Source organism: Strigops habroptila, chromosome Z (assembly GCF_004027225.2).
Source record: "Strigops habroptila isolate Jane chromosome Z, bStrHab1.2.pri, whole genome shotgun sequence".
Taxonomy (NCBI): Eukaryota; Metazoa; Chordata; class Aves; order Psittaciformes; family Psittacidae; genus Strigops; species Strigops habroptila.
The window spans coordinates 63617094-63634940 of NC_044302.2; the positions used below are offsets into that span (position 1 = coordinate 63617094).

General features: G+C 38.7%; 1 protein-coding gene across 13 annotated transcripts in view; it reads right to left on the bottom strand.

Annotated features, from left to right (window-relative positions):
• Window positions 1-17847, bottom strand: part of TRPM3 (transient receptor potential cation channel subfamily M member 3) — a 259596-nt gene that overhangs the window by 12787 nt on the left and 228962 nt on the right. For all 13 annotated transcript variants that reach the window (XM_030512603.1, XM_030512601.1, XM_030512612.1 and 10 more), the window contains 4 exons: window positions 14288-14462; window positions 4972-5122; window positions 4222-4421; window positions 3174-3306 (listed from right to left, as the gene is read on the bottom strand). In XM_030512603.1, coding sequence (XP_030368463.1) covers window positions 3174-3306; window positions 4222-4421; window positions 4972-5122; window positions 14288-14462 — 659 coding nt within the window. The remainder of the gene's footprint in view (window positions 1-3173; window positions 3307-4221; window positions 4422-4971; window positions 5123-14287; window positions 14463-17847) is intronic.

A 17847-nucleotide genomic window follows, 5' to 3' on the forward strand; every position in this document is an offset into this window, starting at 1 on the left:
GAAGAGAAGTAAGGTGATGCTGAACCAAAAAGGGGCACCACTGGATGCCAGAGTGAAAGTATGAACTGCAGCTTCCCGTAGGTGAGTCAGACAAGATGCTGTGGTCCTGACCCAGCACAGCCACTGACCGCTTAGCTGAAATTGTTCATTTACACCCAGGTCAATGCAGCAAGAAATGGGATGTCCTGTTGTTTTCCTGAGCTCCTAACCTGTCTCTGGGACCTACCTAGGCTGAGCCTCAGAGCAAGGTTCTGTTCCAATCTCCCATTTCCCTTCCAGTGCCAGCCCCATATACTCCCTCCTCCAGGAGTACCATGTTTTGTACCTATGATACGCAGCTGTTCTTCCTCCAAGCAGGTCTGGGGGCACTCTGATAGATCCAGCTGTAAGTAGGAGTTGCTCAAGCAATAGGTGAGCATATCAAGAGACACATGGAGGGAAGGCAGTGTGCAGTCCAGGTCCAGGTGCAGGTATGTCACACAGGGATGTCCCAGCCCTTCCTTCTTGATCCTGTACCCTGTACCTTCCTGCAAATTGAAGTTCTTGAGGGGGAACTTCACTCACATTTGTGGGGCTTTCTGGTTTGATCTGACATTGTGTAAAGCTGAGTTAATTGGACAGATGACTAAACCGATATCTCCTGGCATTGTGCTTGGTGCTTGGTCTACTAGTACAGGCTAATGACAGGACATTAGAAGAGAAACTGTAGTCTTGCATCTTCTCTGTTTTCTTTACATCTTGTTAATCATACAAAGATGTCTTCATATAGAAACTATAAAGTGTAAATCTGGATTTTAAATATTTGAATGTTCCACAGGTTAAAGAAAAAAAGAAGTCTGAAGTTTTAGATTAAGAACACTTCAAGGAAATCTTCCCTGGCCATAATTGCCAGCAAAATGCCAGCCTTGGGCATCTAGTTTTTAAAATGTGTGTTATTTAGGATACTTAGATATCTCTGATTCCTCAGACATCTTTAAAGTAGTCCTCAGATCTTTGATGTATTTGCACTTGCCTTATGTGGTAAAGCATTGCAGTTGGTTTGGCAAGGAGATAAGAGAGCTATTATAAGTTGAGAAACTGTGTTCGCCTGGGATTTAATTGCTGCAAGTACTACTAGTATGATTGGGTCTGGGAGTGGACCCTGTACCTCAAGGGGTCGCTACCCTTGTCTCCCTTACAGAGCTGGGGCATACTGGTTTCCACATTACACTACTGACTGAGATAAATGGATTTTTAAAGAAGTACTTCTCTGTAGGGCTCAGGTGCTTGTCTTCATTTAAGATTCATAATCTTGAACTCTCTTCTGGAACGAGGTGCTTTAGGCTGTCCATTGAAAATAGAGATAAAGGCTCTTTTCCTATAAAATGGGTCCGCACAGAGTGCAAAGACATACTGGACTTCAAGGACTTAGAGCACTTCCCAAATGGGGAGGTCTCAGCCGGATCACTTATTATTTACAGATGCTTCAAATATGCCTCTTCTTTCCATGGCCACCAAAAGGAAAGCTATGGCCAAACAGAGATTTGAACCCGTATCTACGATTTTCAGGTTAGTTCTCTGACCACTGGACTATGAGAATGTAAGAAAAAAAGGCACTCAGTTGGACCACCAACCAATTTAGCCCATGATCTTGCTTTGAAACACATGCAATTCTTCCCCCCTTATATTCTCCAGTCTCTAAACAGGAGAGACCGTTTACCACTCAGGAACTTCATGGACTCAATATGATCTCTGTATATTTCGCAGTCCTTACTGGATTTTTCTTCCATAAGCTTGCCTAGTCTCTGTTTGAACCCATGTGTACTTTTAGCTGACATCATCAGCTTCTTTTAGACCTCAGCAGCTTTCAAGAATTTGCTCTGTTCGACTACTTACTGCATGAAAAAATCACCAATTCTTGTTTATTTTGAACCTGGGCTCCTGCTAGGTTAATCTGTTGCTGCCCTATATCTTGTTCTGGGAGAGACAGCAAACAATTGATTTCTACTCATCCTCTCCTTGCACTCATTATTATATAGACCTCTATAATTTCTTTCCTCGTTTGTCTCTTCTAGACCAAGCAGAGCTGAATTACTTGGCAATTCTTTAAGAGGAAGCCATTCCATGCCTTTTACCATATTTCTCCTCTATTATCCTTTTCTAAAATATGTACTTTAGGAGTGCTGTTTTCAGTAATGCAGATAATTAAAGGATTTTATACCTACTAATCCTGCTCTGGGATAGATTTATTTCAAAACCAAATTAAAAAGGTGTTTCCTTGCCTAGAGAAAACATGTCTTAGGCATAGCTGCATCAGGGGCAGTGCTACAAGATTGTGTATAAGGAGAAAAGTGTTACATCTGTGTAATCAATTACAATGACAACTCACCTGACCTCCATATTCAGCTTACTGTGGAGTATTCAGGCAATGGACTATTCAGTGGTTCATAAATTTTATTAATATCTGACAAGATGTTGCCTTAAAATATTTATTGGTAACAGTACTATGAATCAAACAACAAACTGTCCTCAAAATTTAACTCTGTTGCTCAGCTGCTGTGTGATGAAAGCATATAAGTAAGTACCACAGCAGATTAACAGATTTATGAATTTTTAGGACTGATCAATTTGAAGACTATCAACTTCCGCTAAATTAATGTATTACCTTTGTCCTCTGAGCATTTCATTGCTGTAGGTGAAATGTCTAGTTCTTTTTAAATTAATGGCAAGATCCCTATTGCTCTCAATGAAACTAACTTATTTCGCAAGGCTATCCTGAAACAAGGCTTGGTTTTTAACTGAATGGCTAGTAGGTCAGTGCTAAAGCCATAGTTTTAATTGAGGAATTCTCATTTACCTTCCCATTGTGTTCTGACCACTTGTGCCCCTAAGGTTGTGCATTAAGAACTGAAATGTAAGGATATGTAAGTTTCTCACTATGTCAGTTGTGTTCTAATACAACTGGCTAAAAGATTCATGTTTTCAAAACTTTGAGGAACATTGGAACATTTGCTTTAGCACAAAACAAAAAAAAAAAGAGAAAAGAAATTCACCACCTTTTATCATTCTACTTTTTAGTTAGACATTAAAAAATCTCATATGTTTCCCTTTCAAGAAGAAGAAAGAAAAGGTGAGAATGGCAACAGAAATACATTTCCAGATCAACTTATAAGAGAAAAAACAGAAAAGTGCACCTTTCTGAAGTGACACGGATTCTTTCATCATTGGAGGAATTGAATCTATCATCCTTTTCTCTAAAATATTCTTCTATGCACTGCTCTTCAAAATCATGGACTTTTTTCAATTCATCCTCAGTTATGAAAAGTTCTGTGGAAACAACAGGAAAATGTGAATTTGGCAAAGCTTAACACATGAAATTAACTACATTCTTATTATGGAATTCATGGACTAAACTTTCAAAAGCAGGGTTCAAATTTAACTGGCATTTTAATTTAATTATCTGCTGGTATGAAAGCAGATAGATACAGCTAATTGCACTTGCATCTCCAGTGCCATCACATGCCTTCAGCTCTCTCCTCATAGAGAAGTGGGCTGTGGCATGGCTAATATTGGGAAGAGATGCATATCCCTAAGCTCTCTGCCTCTGGCATGTGCATTGGTGGTGGTGGAGATCTTCTACTTTGAAGAACTAGATAAGAGGAGAGAAAGTGTTATCAAAATAATCTGTCAGGTTTTCCATCATGTCTACGGGAGTTCATATTAAAAGCAACTGGAGAAACTACTCCTCCAGTTTGAGTCAGTGTCAAGAAGAGAACATGTGTCTACAAAGTAATTACTTCTCTCCATACTTCTCTCCATCTCTCAGACTATACAGGCAAAAAGTGTGTTGGGGGGAAGTATGTGCTGTTTGCTCAAAAAGTAGGAATGCATTGTTTGTATTTTCAGAAGTAAAACTGAGATCTGGAAGTGCAATGGACTGTTAGAAGAACTCCAGCAATAACAGACTTCTAGCAACAGGAAAACAAACCACTTTCTTTTGAAGGAACAAAGCATGGAACAAGCCCAAAAAATCCCAGAAAAACATAGCCTCATTAACACTCTGAGGAGAACTAAGGGCTGAGCAATGCAGGTAAAACTGATTCAGGTAAGATTCTTGCAGTTAAAAGTAGTTTTCTGCTGGAAAGGTTATCAAGGTGCTGGATTTAGCCTTCATTCATGTCAAACACTAGGTATTACCGAGGGCATTGGAAATTGCCACTCTGTAAATTGTCTAAGGCTTACTTAATCCATAGTCTCTCTCATCCGGATCACTTTCATGTTTCCGCCATCTGCAGCAGAGGTGTTGGAATATCATAGTCATATGGCTGAAAATGATCAGAGGCGGTGGGAGAACAGGTCTTTCATGAAATGTCATGATTAGCTGATACCTTTGAAACTTCCATACTTGATTGGATATGGATTTGACTTCAAAAAATGTATTGCTAGAAGACAAGAAGAGGAAAATAACAATCAGATTGAAATGGTTTTGGGTACTTTGCCAAAGATGATATGACAGCACCTTAACTAGACATATATTACTACCAGTGGCAAATGTTGCCTTGTTGCAAAAAGAGGAACAAAAGAAATGAGTAAGTTTGTGCTTCAGCAAAGCACAGTGGCAATCAGCCATTTCAAAGTGTCTTATCACTGTACATCTGCTCTGTACAACCACTGAGTCTTACAACAATCCAACGAGACAGAGAAGTATTTTTATTCTTGTTTTCTGTATTAGGAGTGAATAATGCTACACTGAACTTTAAGTATTTTGGCTTCTCTGCCCTGATTCCCATGGGGTGTCTGTTGGTGGAAATGAGACAATGTGAAGAACTTGGCATTTCCCTTTATACCTGGAGACAAGCTACTGCCTCTGTCCCTCTCCTCATCACATCCTCTGAAAATGGGTCTCAGCCAAAGTCTTCAGTTTAGCAGCCTTCTTAGGCTTTGGATAATGTGCATCCCCCCTAAGTCCGTACTTTGCAGTGTGTTACTCACTTGAAAACAGCAATAAGCAGGTTCACCAAAAGGATGTTGGCAACCAAGAGGTAACAGGCCATGATGGCAGGAACAATCCATGCTCCTGTCTTGCAGGGAGGTAGCTGGATTATTTTGCCATCTTCTCTGGTTTCATTTTGACCACAAGGAGCTGAGAACAAAATGCAAAAAAGATGCAAAATGGGAATGAATCTTATTTTTTCAGTGCATTTTACAGAAATATTTAAATATATATAAAGGTCTGCCAGCCAAAGCAGTATCTTCCAAATAACGATGACATTGATGTTCCCCTCCAAGAAGTCTGCACTTGCTATCACAGATTTTACAAGCTACAGTTCTTGTTACTGTGTGTTATTTGCCTTGAATATCAAGATATTCCCCTCAGAAACTGCAGGAGACATGCCTGGTGTGAGTAAGCTGTCTGGTTGCGTACAGCTAAAATATCATGGTATTCTGGTAGTAATTAGTGGAAAGTGTGCAAATGCAAAGTGTGCAAAAAGTAGAAACTGTGCAAATAAAATAGTCAAAACGTTTAATCCTTGAAAAAACCTTATGTATTTTATTTTTATTTGTGAAAGTTCTTTTTTTGATTGATATAAATAATGGAATAAATCGCATAAGGATGTGATAATGTGATAAACAGCATAAGGAAAAAGAAGTACATGAAAGTAAATTGAAGAGTAGACATTTATTACTGTGCACTGCACTGCCCTCTGGGACATACTCATAATGACCCTCTGCTATTAAGGACTTTTGACTGCATGCCTAGATTATCAAGTCTTTACTGTAACAGGTAAAGGGACATGCAGGCAGCAGAGTTGCCACCTGTTTCTTCCCCAAATGCTTTGGAACCAAAGCGTTCTTAGTATTAATGTTGTAGAACTGAAGCAAGGGGAGAAAAAACACTGTTAGATTGTTGCTTTGATTATTTTTTTACATGCCTTCATGTGCTGTGGTGGGTGATGTTCATATGCAAGCGTGGGTTTAGTTTATGTTTTTCTAACCTCAGTCCTACTGGTCCTAAACACTTCTGTAATCAGCTTTTCAAGCAAATAATAGAAGCAGCAGCTTACATATACAAACCATCTCAGTAAATTTTGCACAGCACTACAGCTAGCTTCCCTTCTTCTCCATCAAACACCAGTTTAACTGAGGGATTTTCAAAGTGCTCAGCACTGGCTCCATTCCTGCTGATATCAATGAGAGTTTCCCACTGATTTCACAGACAACAAAGTTTGCCAATGCCATATGTTTTGAAAAATTCCATCCTATGTCAACAAATCCATGATTTCCAATACCAACTACTACTTCTTCTCAGAAAGGTCCTTCTGAACTTGGTTCACAACTCTACTTTTACAAGCAGCTCTGTTGTGTCTGCTATCATTAGTCCTTCTTACTTACAAAAATACATTTTATTGCTGTAACAGGCTGGAGGTACGCAATTCTTTATTTCTCAGAAAGCACCACCTTGCAGATTGTTTTAAGTTAGTGCTGATTTCATGCTTCCTATGCTGCTGCAAACAGCAGTTTCATTTAGACATTCAAAATGCCATCTTTGAGTGGCTGTAAGTGTGGGGCTATGTGCCTTAGCCTCCACCCAGCAGAAACCGGGACATTCAATACTTCTTGGTATCAGCACTTAAGTGCGAGACTTACATTTCTGCAGAAACACTAACATGCTCACATGTTGATTCAGAGCTACAAAGTCCAACACAACACAGTACCAAAACCCATCATGATTTCATCAGTAACAGAAAAATCACGTATCAGTCGATGAAACCTGTTGTCCTTTTGTGTGCTGAAGAACAGAATAAATAATGGTGAGAAGCAAAAAAGAAGAAATCAGTGAAGAACATATTTTAAACCTTAGATCAATGAGATCAAAAACTCAGCTCAAAGCCTGGTTACAATTAAGTTATTCAATTTTTTTTTATATTAAAATAAGAGAATTTGATCTAAAAAATAAAAATCAGCCTTGACATCTACCAAGACAAAAATTATTTCTCCAGCTCTATTTGCCTACAACAGAGCATTCAGAATACCATTAATGTACCCCTGTTGTTTTATTCCACACAGTGATCGTCAAATTAGACTTTCTACAAAAAAAAATTCATCCCCCAGTCCAAGTATGTAGAGTCACAGGCACATCTTGTTTCCTTGCTTTGGTAAGATGGGGTAGTTTGTTTTCTCCCTGTCTGCACATACTCCTGCATGGGCGCCAACATGACGGCGAGCTACAGATCTCAGAATTTGGACAACAGCACTTGCTGTTTGCTAATGAGCAAAAAAGGACAGTGCATAAATATGATATGGTAATCCATGAAAGTTGTATTATTCACCCCTACAGTGCTCTTGCTTGAGCTTCACTCCCAAGCAGGACTCCATTGTGTCAGGTCCCCATTTGACCATATCAGTGTCCTAGGGCTCCCTCTGTGGTAATCCTATGCTTTCCATAAAGCCAAAGCTTTCACTTGCTGAGTGCTGTGCCTCATCCCTGAGGGATCTGCACCTGCCTTTCATGTCTAACATGGTTTGACCATTTTAATTATGTTTGGAGAAGTTAAGTAATTTTTGTAGTATGTTCAGTACTCTGATAACATACTACAAAACATACTCTGATAACAAACTTTTTCAAAGTTTTTCAAAGCACAATTTTAACATGTACAAAAACATACTCATCTTTTTACATTACAGCCTTGCTTTAACAAAAAATACATACAGCACTTAATTCTAGTGAAATGTTTTGCTGAAGCAAATTCTGTCGTACAACTATGTGTCTATTTCAGGTAACTGAAAAACCCATTCAGCCTGATACCTACAGGCCATTGTATACATGTTGCACATTATGTCCTGAACTCAGGCTTTAGAAAAAAATAAATGGCTGTAGTTTTAATTTCAATTATATGCATTAACTTCACTCAGCTTCCAAATATTGCATCCTGACATCTGTGGATGTACATACTTTTTGCACATCTTGTTTCCTTTTCCACAGTCTCCTCCTATGCTTATTTTTCCTATATGGGCCTTTCCTGCTATATACCTAACCCTTCCTCTTTCCTGGCCAGCAAATAGTTGCAAAGCACACATCAATAACCCATGCCTCTGTGTGCTCCAAGCCTAAAGTGGCAGCAGAGCTCTGGAAGAATTTGTTTTCCTGCTGTAATTACTGCCATGACATGGACACTGCTCATTTTTACTGTGTACTGGGTGGAGGGCTTGCGTCATGACTTTTCCCCCAGCTTCACCCTTTCAAAGTAGTTGTGGGAAGTAATGGAGAGAGGAAAGTGCACAATTGAACAGTTTTGTTTCCAAATAGCTTTCTGACTTTGATGAAACGTCTCACATAAAACCAGATGGTTGGAATTAGATGCTCTTAAGGTCCTTTCCAACCCTAACCCTATGATTCTATGATTCTATGATACCACTTTTACAAGTTGATTTGTTTGAGATGACACAAAACTGCAGAATGGGTTCATATGATTGCAGTTCTAAAGAATAAGGAAACCAATATGTGTGCGTATTAACTAACAAACCAATACGTCTTTCCTTTTTATTCAAATCTGGATATTTTAAATGCACCTTCCTCACCCTGTTTATAAGTATATAGGCACCTTCCAATTTTGATCTGCACTGAACCCAAAGGATGTGAAAGCAATTTATCATTTTCTTAATGAAATGTCTAAGCAACTTTACCAGCTTGCCAGGCTGGTAAATGCTGAAAAAAGGCTAAGCAAGCTGCCTAGGGCTGTCCACTTCTTCACTGGCAGAGAAAATACCAAACTCTGGAAACTCTGACTCTCACACCATTGCTCTGTTCATCACCTGAAACATCCAGGGCCTCATTACTTCAAAAAAGTTGCTTTAACTACATCATTGTGACTTGACACATTGCCTCTTGCCCTCAGCCACATTAAAAATGACTTTGAAGCAACTCTCTAATCTGCTGGTATTTTAATCACAATTTATAGGAAATACCTATATTTCTCTTGTTCTCTCTAATGCTTTCTCCCTCCTTCTTGCCCCCACATAAAAAAAATCTAACCAAATGGAACCCTAAACGAAACCTCAGAGGAGTACCAGGAAGGGAAATATTACTGCAACTCAAGCCAGAGAGACTTTCAAAATGGTGTGTAGGCTGGACACAAAATTTATCCACTGCTTTTGTCTAAAAATGCTAAAAATGTTGCTTGTGCTGCAGACCTGCATACAGATTAAAAAAACAAAAGGGGTGACAAAACCACACAGAAATTACATCCCTTATAGAAAGCTCCCGTGGAAACATGAAAAGCATCAGACCTCCAAAATCATATAGAATTTAAATTAAAATTTTCATTTATATGAAGAAACCTTCATAATAACTTTAATAATAAATAACTTTAATAAATAAATAAATCTAACAGACAAAGAAATTTAAAGAATTTTTTTAAAAGTCTTTTGTAGTAATTATATTTGCATCTTCAGTTTATTGGATAGTTAAAGCCTGTGTATAATCGTCTCTTCTCCTCTGAAACAATTACGTTCTGATTACTTGGCATTCCTCCAATACAAATGGAAGAGAAGGAGGCCCCATTGTTTTCTCTTAAACTATGTAGGTTTTTCCAATAAGGGAGTAGGCACAGGCAACAAACACAACTCAGATTGATCTTCAGATTCAAGATGGCATTTGAAATACTGCAGCTGGAAAGAAAATCCAGATGCAAACCTAACATGTGAGACACTAGGCAAATCTGAGAAACAGCCCAAACCCAAAACCCCAAACCCATGTTGGCTAATAGTATTCTCAGTTGCTTTGCCTTCTTAATATAGGAAAATGTGAGGTTTACTGCTGATTTTCTAGAGGTGACTGCCATTTCTCAATGGCATCTATCTACATTTTTTACCAAGGAAACTCACTCCCTGAATAATCCCTTCCTCTTCAGTATTTCTTATATATCTTACTTTTATCTTATATATCTTATATTTCTTATATTTCTTATACTTCTGCATCCATAGTATTCTGGAGGCACAGATAACTTGGTAAGATGAAAACAAAGTTCTCTGCATGTGACAACTATGTTGCAATTATTTTTACTTTTGCTAAAATTGTCAGCAATAGTGCCAAACAAAGTGAGGTGAACTGAGGGAGACATTTTATAGTGTTTGTGGATTTCCTTCTGGACAGGTGTTCACTAAAGCAGCTAAGTGGCTGGCTGCTATCCCATGGACCCCATCGGGCAGCACAAGGCTCAGCTGCATCAGCAAAAGGAACCTAAAAGTGAGGCAGTTGCATATACCATCACTGGTTCCCTGACCTGGATCGCCCTTCCTCTCCCAGCTAACAGTGGATAATAATATATCTTCATTCAACTACATAATTGATGCCAGTCTAATTTTTTCAATTTATCAAGCTCCTATTATTATTCCTTTCCTGAAATATACTTAATGTTTCATTTCCCAACCTTTAAATAATTCATAAATTTGATTAGCTTACTGCCTCCTTTCATTTCTCCAGTCTAAGCCTTTATTTGAATCCCAAGAATCCTTAACTAAGATTTTCAAGGCCCAGTTCAAAACTCAATAGCCCAGTGTGGCTTTAGTCATTAATGATGTTTCACTTGGACTGGTATTTTGACTGGTTGCACTTTTCTGTGAAGCAGCTTAACTAATCCCTGATCTTTACGTACTTCCAAAGGCTGTTTCAGGTAATTACTAAAACTTCCTGAGGATCCAACATGGTACATATAATATTCTGTCACTGTCAGATCAGCTAGAAAGAATTAGCTGAATAGCTGGACATAGTTGGAGGAACAATATGGCCTAACAAATCTTTGTTGTGTCTCCTTTGTCTACAGACCACATGCTGCTCACTTCCTGCTCCAAGATCTAGAGGAGGACCATTATGGTTGCACTGTGATAGTAAAGTCTGTCTTTTCTAGTTCCTCATTCCCCAAACCCCTGTGGTGCTGAACTGTGGACTTCATGGGTAGCTGGAACTGAAAGAGCACTAGGAACCTAGGATGTCTCCATCGCGAGCAGCAGTTGCTCTTCCATGTGTTACTGTGATTCCTCCCCAGCACTGTTTTAGGCATTGCAAAGTGCATACTCAGAGGTTCTTGCTTCTCAGAAGCTTCATCCAAGAATTGGTTCAGGTGGCCATTCTAGTTCTGAATCCTTTTTTACAAAACCCCTGCTTTTTCTGACAGGGTTTTTAGAAAGTGGTCGCTCCAGCTGTAATGAACTCTCAGTCTGAGAGGAACAACTTTGAGACTGGTTTTGCTCTTTTTGTTGAATTTATCTGAAAATTTGAACACAGTTCTAAAAGTTTTACCTGCTTTCCCCTTCCCTCCCTATCAACAACTGGTTGATAGTCAGGAATTTGTAGGAATGTAGTCTTCATGTACATCACTGATAATAAATGACACCACTGAATAGTGTATTCATAATCTCAGAAGTGAGGATTAATTGTCCCCACTTTTGAGTTGAAGATGAGATCACATGTCAACAGGACACTAACACACATTACAGTTAATGTATGTATTTAAAAATTGAAATGAATACAAAAATTATGGGTTAAAAATGTAAACGTATATGAAAGCATTATTTTAGAGCGAGGCATTTAGCTAGTGTTTAAGCAGTGCAGTGTGTTGAAATAAAAATCATGAGCAGACCTACTGGATGAACAGGTTGCCAGCTGATGAGATGAATCCAGACATTACATCTGGTCAGCCTTAATGGCATGCTCCACAAATCAACACAAAAGGAAACAAACAAACAAAAAGTAAGCTAGAAATTTTAGAGTGCATACTTCTTTGTACATTTCTCAACAGTAGGATATTCTCCAAAATCGTGGCTCAAACGTATATGCACTTTCAAGATCAGCACTTTTGGTGAATCTCAAACTTGCAAATAATGTAGCAATATTAAACACATTAAAGAAAACCACAAAGAAACCCTTTTGGTTTGCTAAAATAATAGTAATAATAATATTAATAGTAATAATAATAATAAAAATAGTGCTCCAAGTTGTAAAGTTCAACTGCAGTTGTAGCAGAGCAATTTTAGAACATGTTTATCTTATTTGAGAAAGTACAAACACTGTAGTACTCTAACATGTATGCAGTGGCTGATTTAGCTTAGAACAACTTCGAAAATGTATCTGAAAACAGATTTCCAATCGCGAAAAAATGTAAGCATACTAATAAAACCTTTTGGGTGCCAATCAGGTCATTCTGATTGTGTAACACTATCACCAACCATTTGCTTATGCTCCCACTCTATTCCTGAGGTAACATTTCTGAGACAACCAAGCCTCAGACAGACATGACATATTGCAAATATTTTGTGCTGCAGGAGTGGCAGATTCTAATTCCCTGCATCATCTGTCTCTCAGGAAGGAGGAACTAGGTGCTGCTCTTCATTTCAGCATCACCACTTTTGCTGCAACTCCTAGTTTCCTTGACACACAGAACAACAACATACCTACACTTACAGCTGGAGTTGAAACAATCAGGAATTTTGCTTTCCCTAAGACTCAGAAGTAATTATGCTGCATCTTTTTTGCAAGGTTTAAATGCTGGGCATCTGAATAGCGTCCAAGACTATCCCTGAATCCTCATGCAAGGGCATGGAGCCTGCCACCCTCTTTTCATACTTAAATCCCATGCTTCATACAAAGACACTTTAGTTTCTGAGGTTTTGGGGTTCTAAACTATAATCAGCACTTAATTTAAGAAAAAACAAAACCAAAACCAACCAACCACGACCTTTATATTCAGCCAATTACAGTTTGTTGCACTATAATAGTTACTTAGTACAATATCAATAAATGGCCACTTGTAGAGGGACAGACAGAATTCAGCTTGTGGAAGGAAGTCATAGTTTAATAGGATAAACCTTTATCACTCTATTATACTTTTGAAGCAAGATGAAGTTTTACACCCCCAGCCATCATGCCTTTGGAATGAAATGAATTGTTAAAGAAAAGAAAAGAGAAGGAAATAGGATAAAAATGTGGGAACCAGGTAAAAAGACAAACTCAGTGAGAAGCTTTGTGATTTTAGGTATTTGTTTACTTCCTTGCATGCCATGCTGCCTCTGAAAACAAAGTGGGGAAGTAAACATAAAAAAGAGGTTTCATCTGTATCCACAGTAATGATTCTGTGCTAACCAGGAGTAAAGAAATTAATATGGAACTGCTGAAATACCTGCCATGTGATATGTGTACGTCTGTCCATCTGCAACTCTGTTAAGTTGGGGAAATTACTGGTGATACAGATACATTTATTACCTTAACCAGCTCAGGAGAAATCAACACCTTTTTCATTCAAACTTTGTCAATACTGAACACGAAGATAAATTATGAAAACACTGCCCTTTCCTAAGGTGGTACATAGGATAAAAAGGAATATTCTAAACAGAGCTTTAATGGATGCCATCTGCCACTGGAGAAGATACTCACTTCTAAACGCTGCCAAGGCTAACGCATATTTAAATAGGAATGATGAACATCAGTTGCATGTCAGTGATTGCTAAAGATACATTGTTTGTGATTCTTAGTTTGTTCATCTACCACATCATTTCTTATGACCTCCCCTCTCCTTTGCTGTAATGCACTGGGTGGCACCAGAAGGTTTAATTTAAATAGAAAACTGGCTTTCTGGTGGTCACCAGCCAAACGAATCCTCAGAGACAGTATATAAAATGATAGCTTTTGTTCTGTTTGCACTGATGTGAGCACAGTCATGCCTTCCAGTAAATAAATAACGCAAAATTCTAATAATGGACCTACTGTCCCCAAAGAATTGCATTACGTGGTTTAGCTTAAAGCTGGTGGCAGAGGGTAGGTAACAGAGAAAACACATTGGGTTAGATACTCATGAAGTGCATGAGCTGAAGGTCTAATCCAGTATTATTAGACTTCATGATCAGTATGAAGTTAGGTGAAAAGTATTTAGGTCTAAAAATCAAACCAATGGATGAGAAAAAAAAGAAGTGACTTTTTATGTCCTAGGTATACCAAAGAACTCACGGTGTATCCCTGAGAGGATATTCCTGTCACCCAACTAGTAAAAAGGAACCATTTAAAACATTCTTTATATGCAAGGTAATTTAGCATTACAGATTTCTGGGTAAATAATTGTGAAGTGATACCAGAAGCATGTTCTGAAACTGACACCCCAATATTAGCTGAAAAAATATTTTTGGCACCATTCTCTGTGATGAAGGAGTTCCTCTATCCTGAGCCATTTATTGAACACACACACATGATCTAATAGGACATCATCTGATCACAGTTAGATACCTGACTTTGGAGTATGAGAATCATAAACTTGCTTACGGTCTATCTGGTCTGCAAACACTTCTCCATAGATCATCCAATAAGGCATGTAAAAAATGTTTTTCGCCAGCTTCCATGAAGGCTCCTCATTAGGGAAGAGAATAGCCTGTCTTGCAACACCAAAGCTCATCAGAACCACCAACATGATGATGACAAAGTACATCATGTCTATCATCTGAACGTAATGACAGGAAAGAGAGAGAGAAAGAGAGAAGGGACAAGAATTAGAGGAACTTATTTGTCTATATTCCTATTACTGTATGCTGAAAAAAAAAAGGTTTATAAATCTTAGAAACAGAATTTTCGAAAACAAATTTGAAAAGCCATTCTCAGTTTTACACATAACAAATTTCACTTTCAAATAAGTGAAGCAGTATTATTGTCTTTGGTTTTATCCAGTGTTGCTTTTAAAAACGATTTAAATGTTGTGCATAGGCTTGGAAATACAAGATACTATCTGGTCACACCAGTTGCCTAAACAAGAATATAGGTTTACTGGAACCAGCAGCCTGGCCTGGGCATGGCTCACAAGACGATGTATTGTTTATAGGCACCTAGTGGCAACTGTATCAAAACAAAAGGGCTGACATGGATTATTTTATTCACTGGTAGCCATTGTCTTGGAGCAAAGGAAGGGAGCTGCATCTAGCATAAGGAATAACGGGTGGCAGAACAGCGTGGTGGTAACAGTGAGAAAAGAAAGCTGTGATACTGGCTGGACTAGAAATCAGCTTGGTGGGGGTCTGACAAAGGCCATATTTAAAAAAAAAAAGTAATGCAGATAACACAGACACTCAACTATTCTTCTCCATTGTTGGAAGGTCTCATTAGCACATGCACAAGTTTAATCAGTGCTTGCAAACAGTGTCTACCCATTCAAAATGTTCCTGGAAAAAGTGGGACAACAATCGTATGAGGTGCTGAATAGAGGCTGAAAATTAGAAGATGAACTGTGCTAGAAAAGACCTTCCAGAGAGCAGAGTAACGGACGTCAAGCAGGTACAGCAGAGATGCTTTATAACCCCAAATGATGGTAAAAATAATGAGAGTCCTGTAAGGTCCCTGGTAAGATTGTAGAATCATAGAATGGTTTAGGTTGGAAGAGACCTTAAAGATCATCTAGTTCCAACCCCCCTGCCACAGGCAGGGACACCTTCCACTAGACCAGGTTGCTCAAAGCCCCATCCAACCTGGCCCTGAACACTGACAGTGATGGGGCATCCAAAACTTCTTTTGGCAACCTGTTCCAGTGTCTCATCACCCCACACTAAAGATCCCTTCAAAACCTTTAGTTACAGGCTTACTTATAGATCTTCAGTTACAAGGCTTGTTACGACAGAGCTCTTTTTCACAGCTTTGGATGTAACTTTTGTTTCTGGCCAAAACTCGACCCAAAACTCCTCTAAACCTTATGAGTTCTAATGACATTCAGTCTCTGCATTTTCTGTATCAGCTGCATTGTGCCTTCCCTGCTAGGCAGGTGTGCAACCAATTTGCATCTCAACTGGTAGCCTTACAACTCCACTGGGAACCTTAAGCAGCTCAGAAGCAGGGTTGCTTATGATGAGCTAGTAGAAGAGGGTTCTTCAGTTTTAAGGCACAAGGAGAGAGACCTGAGGTCAAAGTAACATAGGGAAAGTATCTAACAAGAAAAGAGATGGATACGGAGGAGCAAAGAGTAAAGGATATTCTCATATCTACTGAGAGAGAGGCTGTAGGAGAAAGACATCTATAGGACTGGGCTCTGGTAGGAGAGACTCAAGGAGCTGGAAAGAAGGAACTGGGGACGAGTGAAAAAAAGCTGGGGAAAACAAAAGTCTTGGGGTCCATAAAAACACAGGAAAGCAAAACCCATGCCAAACCAAACAAAAAAACCCCCAAACCCTCAAAAAACAACAACAAAACTGCCCCAAGTTTGGGACATAGAGAGAGGAAAATAAATGCCTTAAAGAATTAAAAAAAACGAGACAAGTAAACCACTAACATTCCTCTGTTATTCAGAGCATTAATCTTTCAAGAAAACCTGCTGGAAAAGGAATTCCAGTTCATTGTACCTCAGAGAGCATACTGAAATGGGTAATCACATTTAGTTCTTACTGCTTTTAGGGAAGGAATTTGGAGATGAAACCTGATTCCTCCTTTCTTCTCAGATGAAAACTTGTTTCACGTAGAAATATATAAAGCGATATGATGTAATATAATACCTATTTTAAAATGTCATGCAAGTAAATAAACATAATGAGTATTTGGTGGCAATTTAAGACAATTTCTTAAATTCTTCCAGTGTTTTTGATTAGGAACTACAAGTTTGACCTCATGGTGCAGGACATAAAATTTTCAGTGCTATCCTCTATTGAAGCTGCGTATTAGCTTTCCCCCCTTTGGTTGGGTATCCTAAAACCTCAGTAGCTTGACAGAAATTCAGTGGAAGAGGCGGGTGAGTTTCTACTGACTCTAACAGGCATTGTATCAGGCCCTTTGGCCTGTAGGGTCAAATTACAATTGCTATTTTAACAAGGCAATGGCCATTTCAATCATTCTGAAGAACTCATTAGTCACCTATCTAAAAAAGTAATAAACAAAGAAACTGTTGGCGTAGTTTTATAAACAAGCTATCTCTGTTTCCCCTTTTTTAATTGCACATAAGCTAAAAAAATGTAGACATTCCCACACAGTAAGGGAACTGATATACCTTGGACTCTCAACATGCCACAGTGATTTCATTTCATCCCCATAATTCTATCACTGTGCAGAGATCAGCAAAGCACATTATAATGAACACATTCAGTTAGTGAAACTAGTAGATAATAACAGCCTTCACCATTCAGCTTCCTCCTCCTAACCTTACCTTTGCTTTATTCAATTGCTTTTAAACCATTCAAGCCCACTCCTGCCCCTTGCTTAATTTCACTTACATGTTTGTTCATGGTGCCCAGAGGTAAAACCTATTACAGATATTTTGTTGGATACAATATAGAGAGAGGTGATGAGAAAGTTCCTTAACATTGTAAAGATGGAAAGAATCAACTTTTTTTTCCTGAGCCTAAAACTTAGAGTAGAAACTCATAATAAAAACTCAGGCATTAAACATGGTCTGTTGAGGAACTCAACAGCTGTGATGGTCTTACTCTGGAGAAACACATGTAACACTTTGTAGTAATAGATATAACCAGCCTGATGTTCTCCACAGTACTGAATGGTACTTGCAAGACCATGAAATGAAAAAGAGGAAGTAAATGGATGCGAGGAAGTAAATGGATGCATGATTTAAAGAAAAATCCTCAAGGGAGCCCACTGTAGCCTGGAGCAAGCAGGTGCAACTCCCAGGGGAGTCTGTGCATAATATAAATAGGCTGGCCATTACACAGGAGAGGAAGTTGTCCAGAAAACAGATGTGAGAGGCAAATTTGTGTAACTCTAACCAGTTGGGCATTGCATGTGCGGGGAAAGTGGATGTGTCAGAGTTGCTGAGTGCATGGGAAGTTGGATGAGGTATGAAAATCAAATAACAGGAAAGCACGAAATAAAGAACTTTCCTCCTTTAACCCACACCTTCAGAG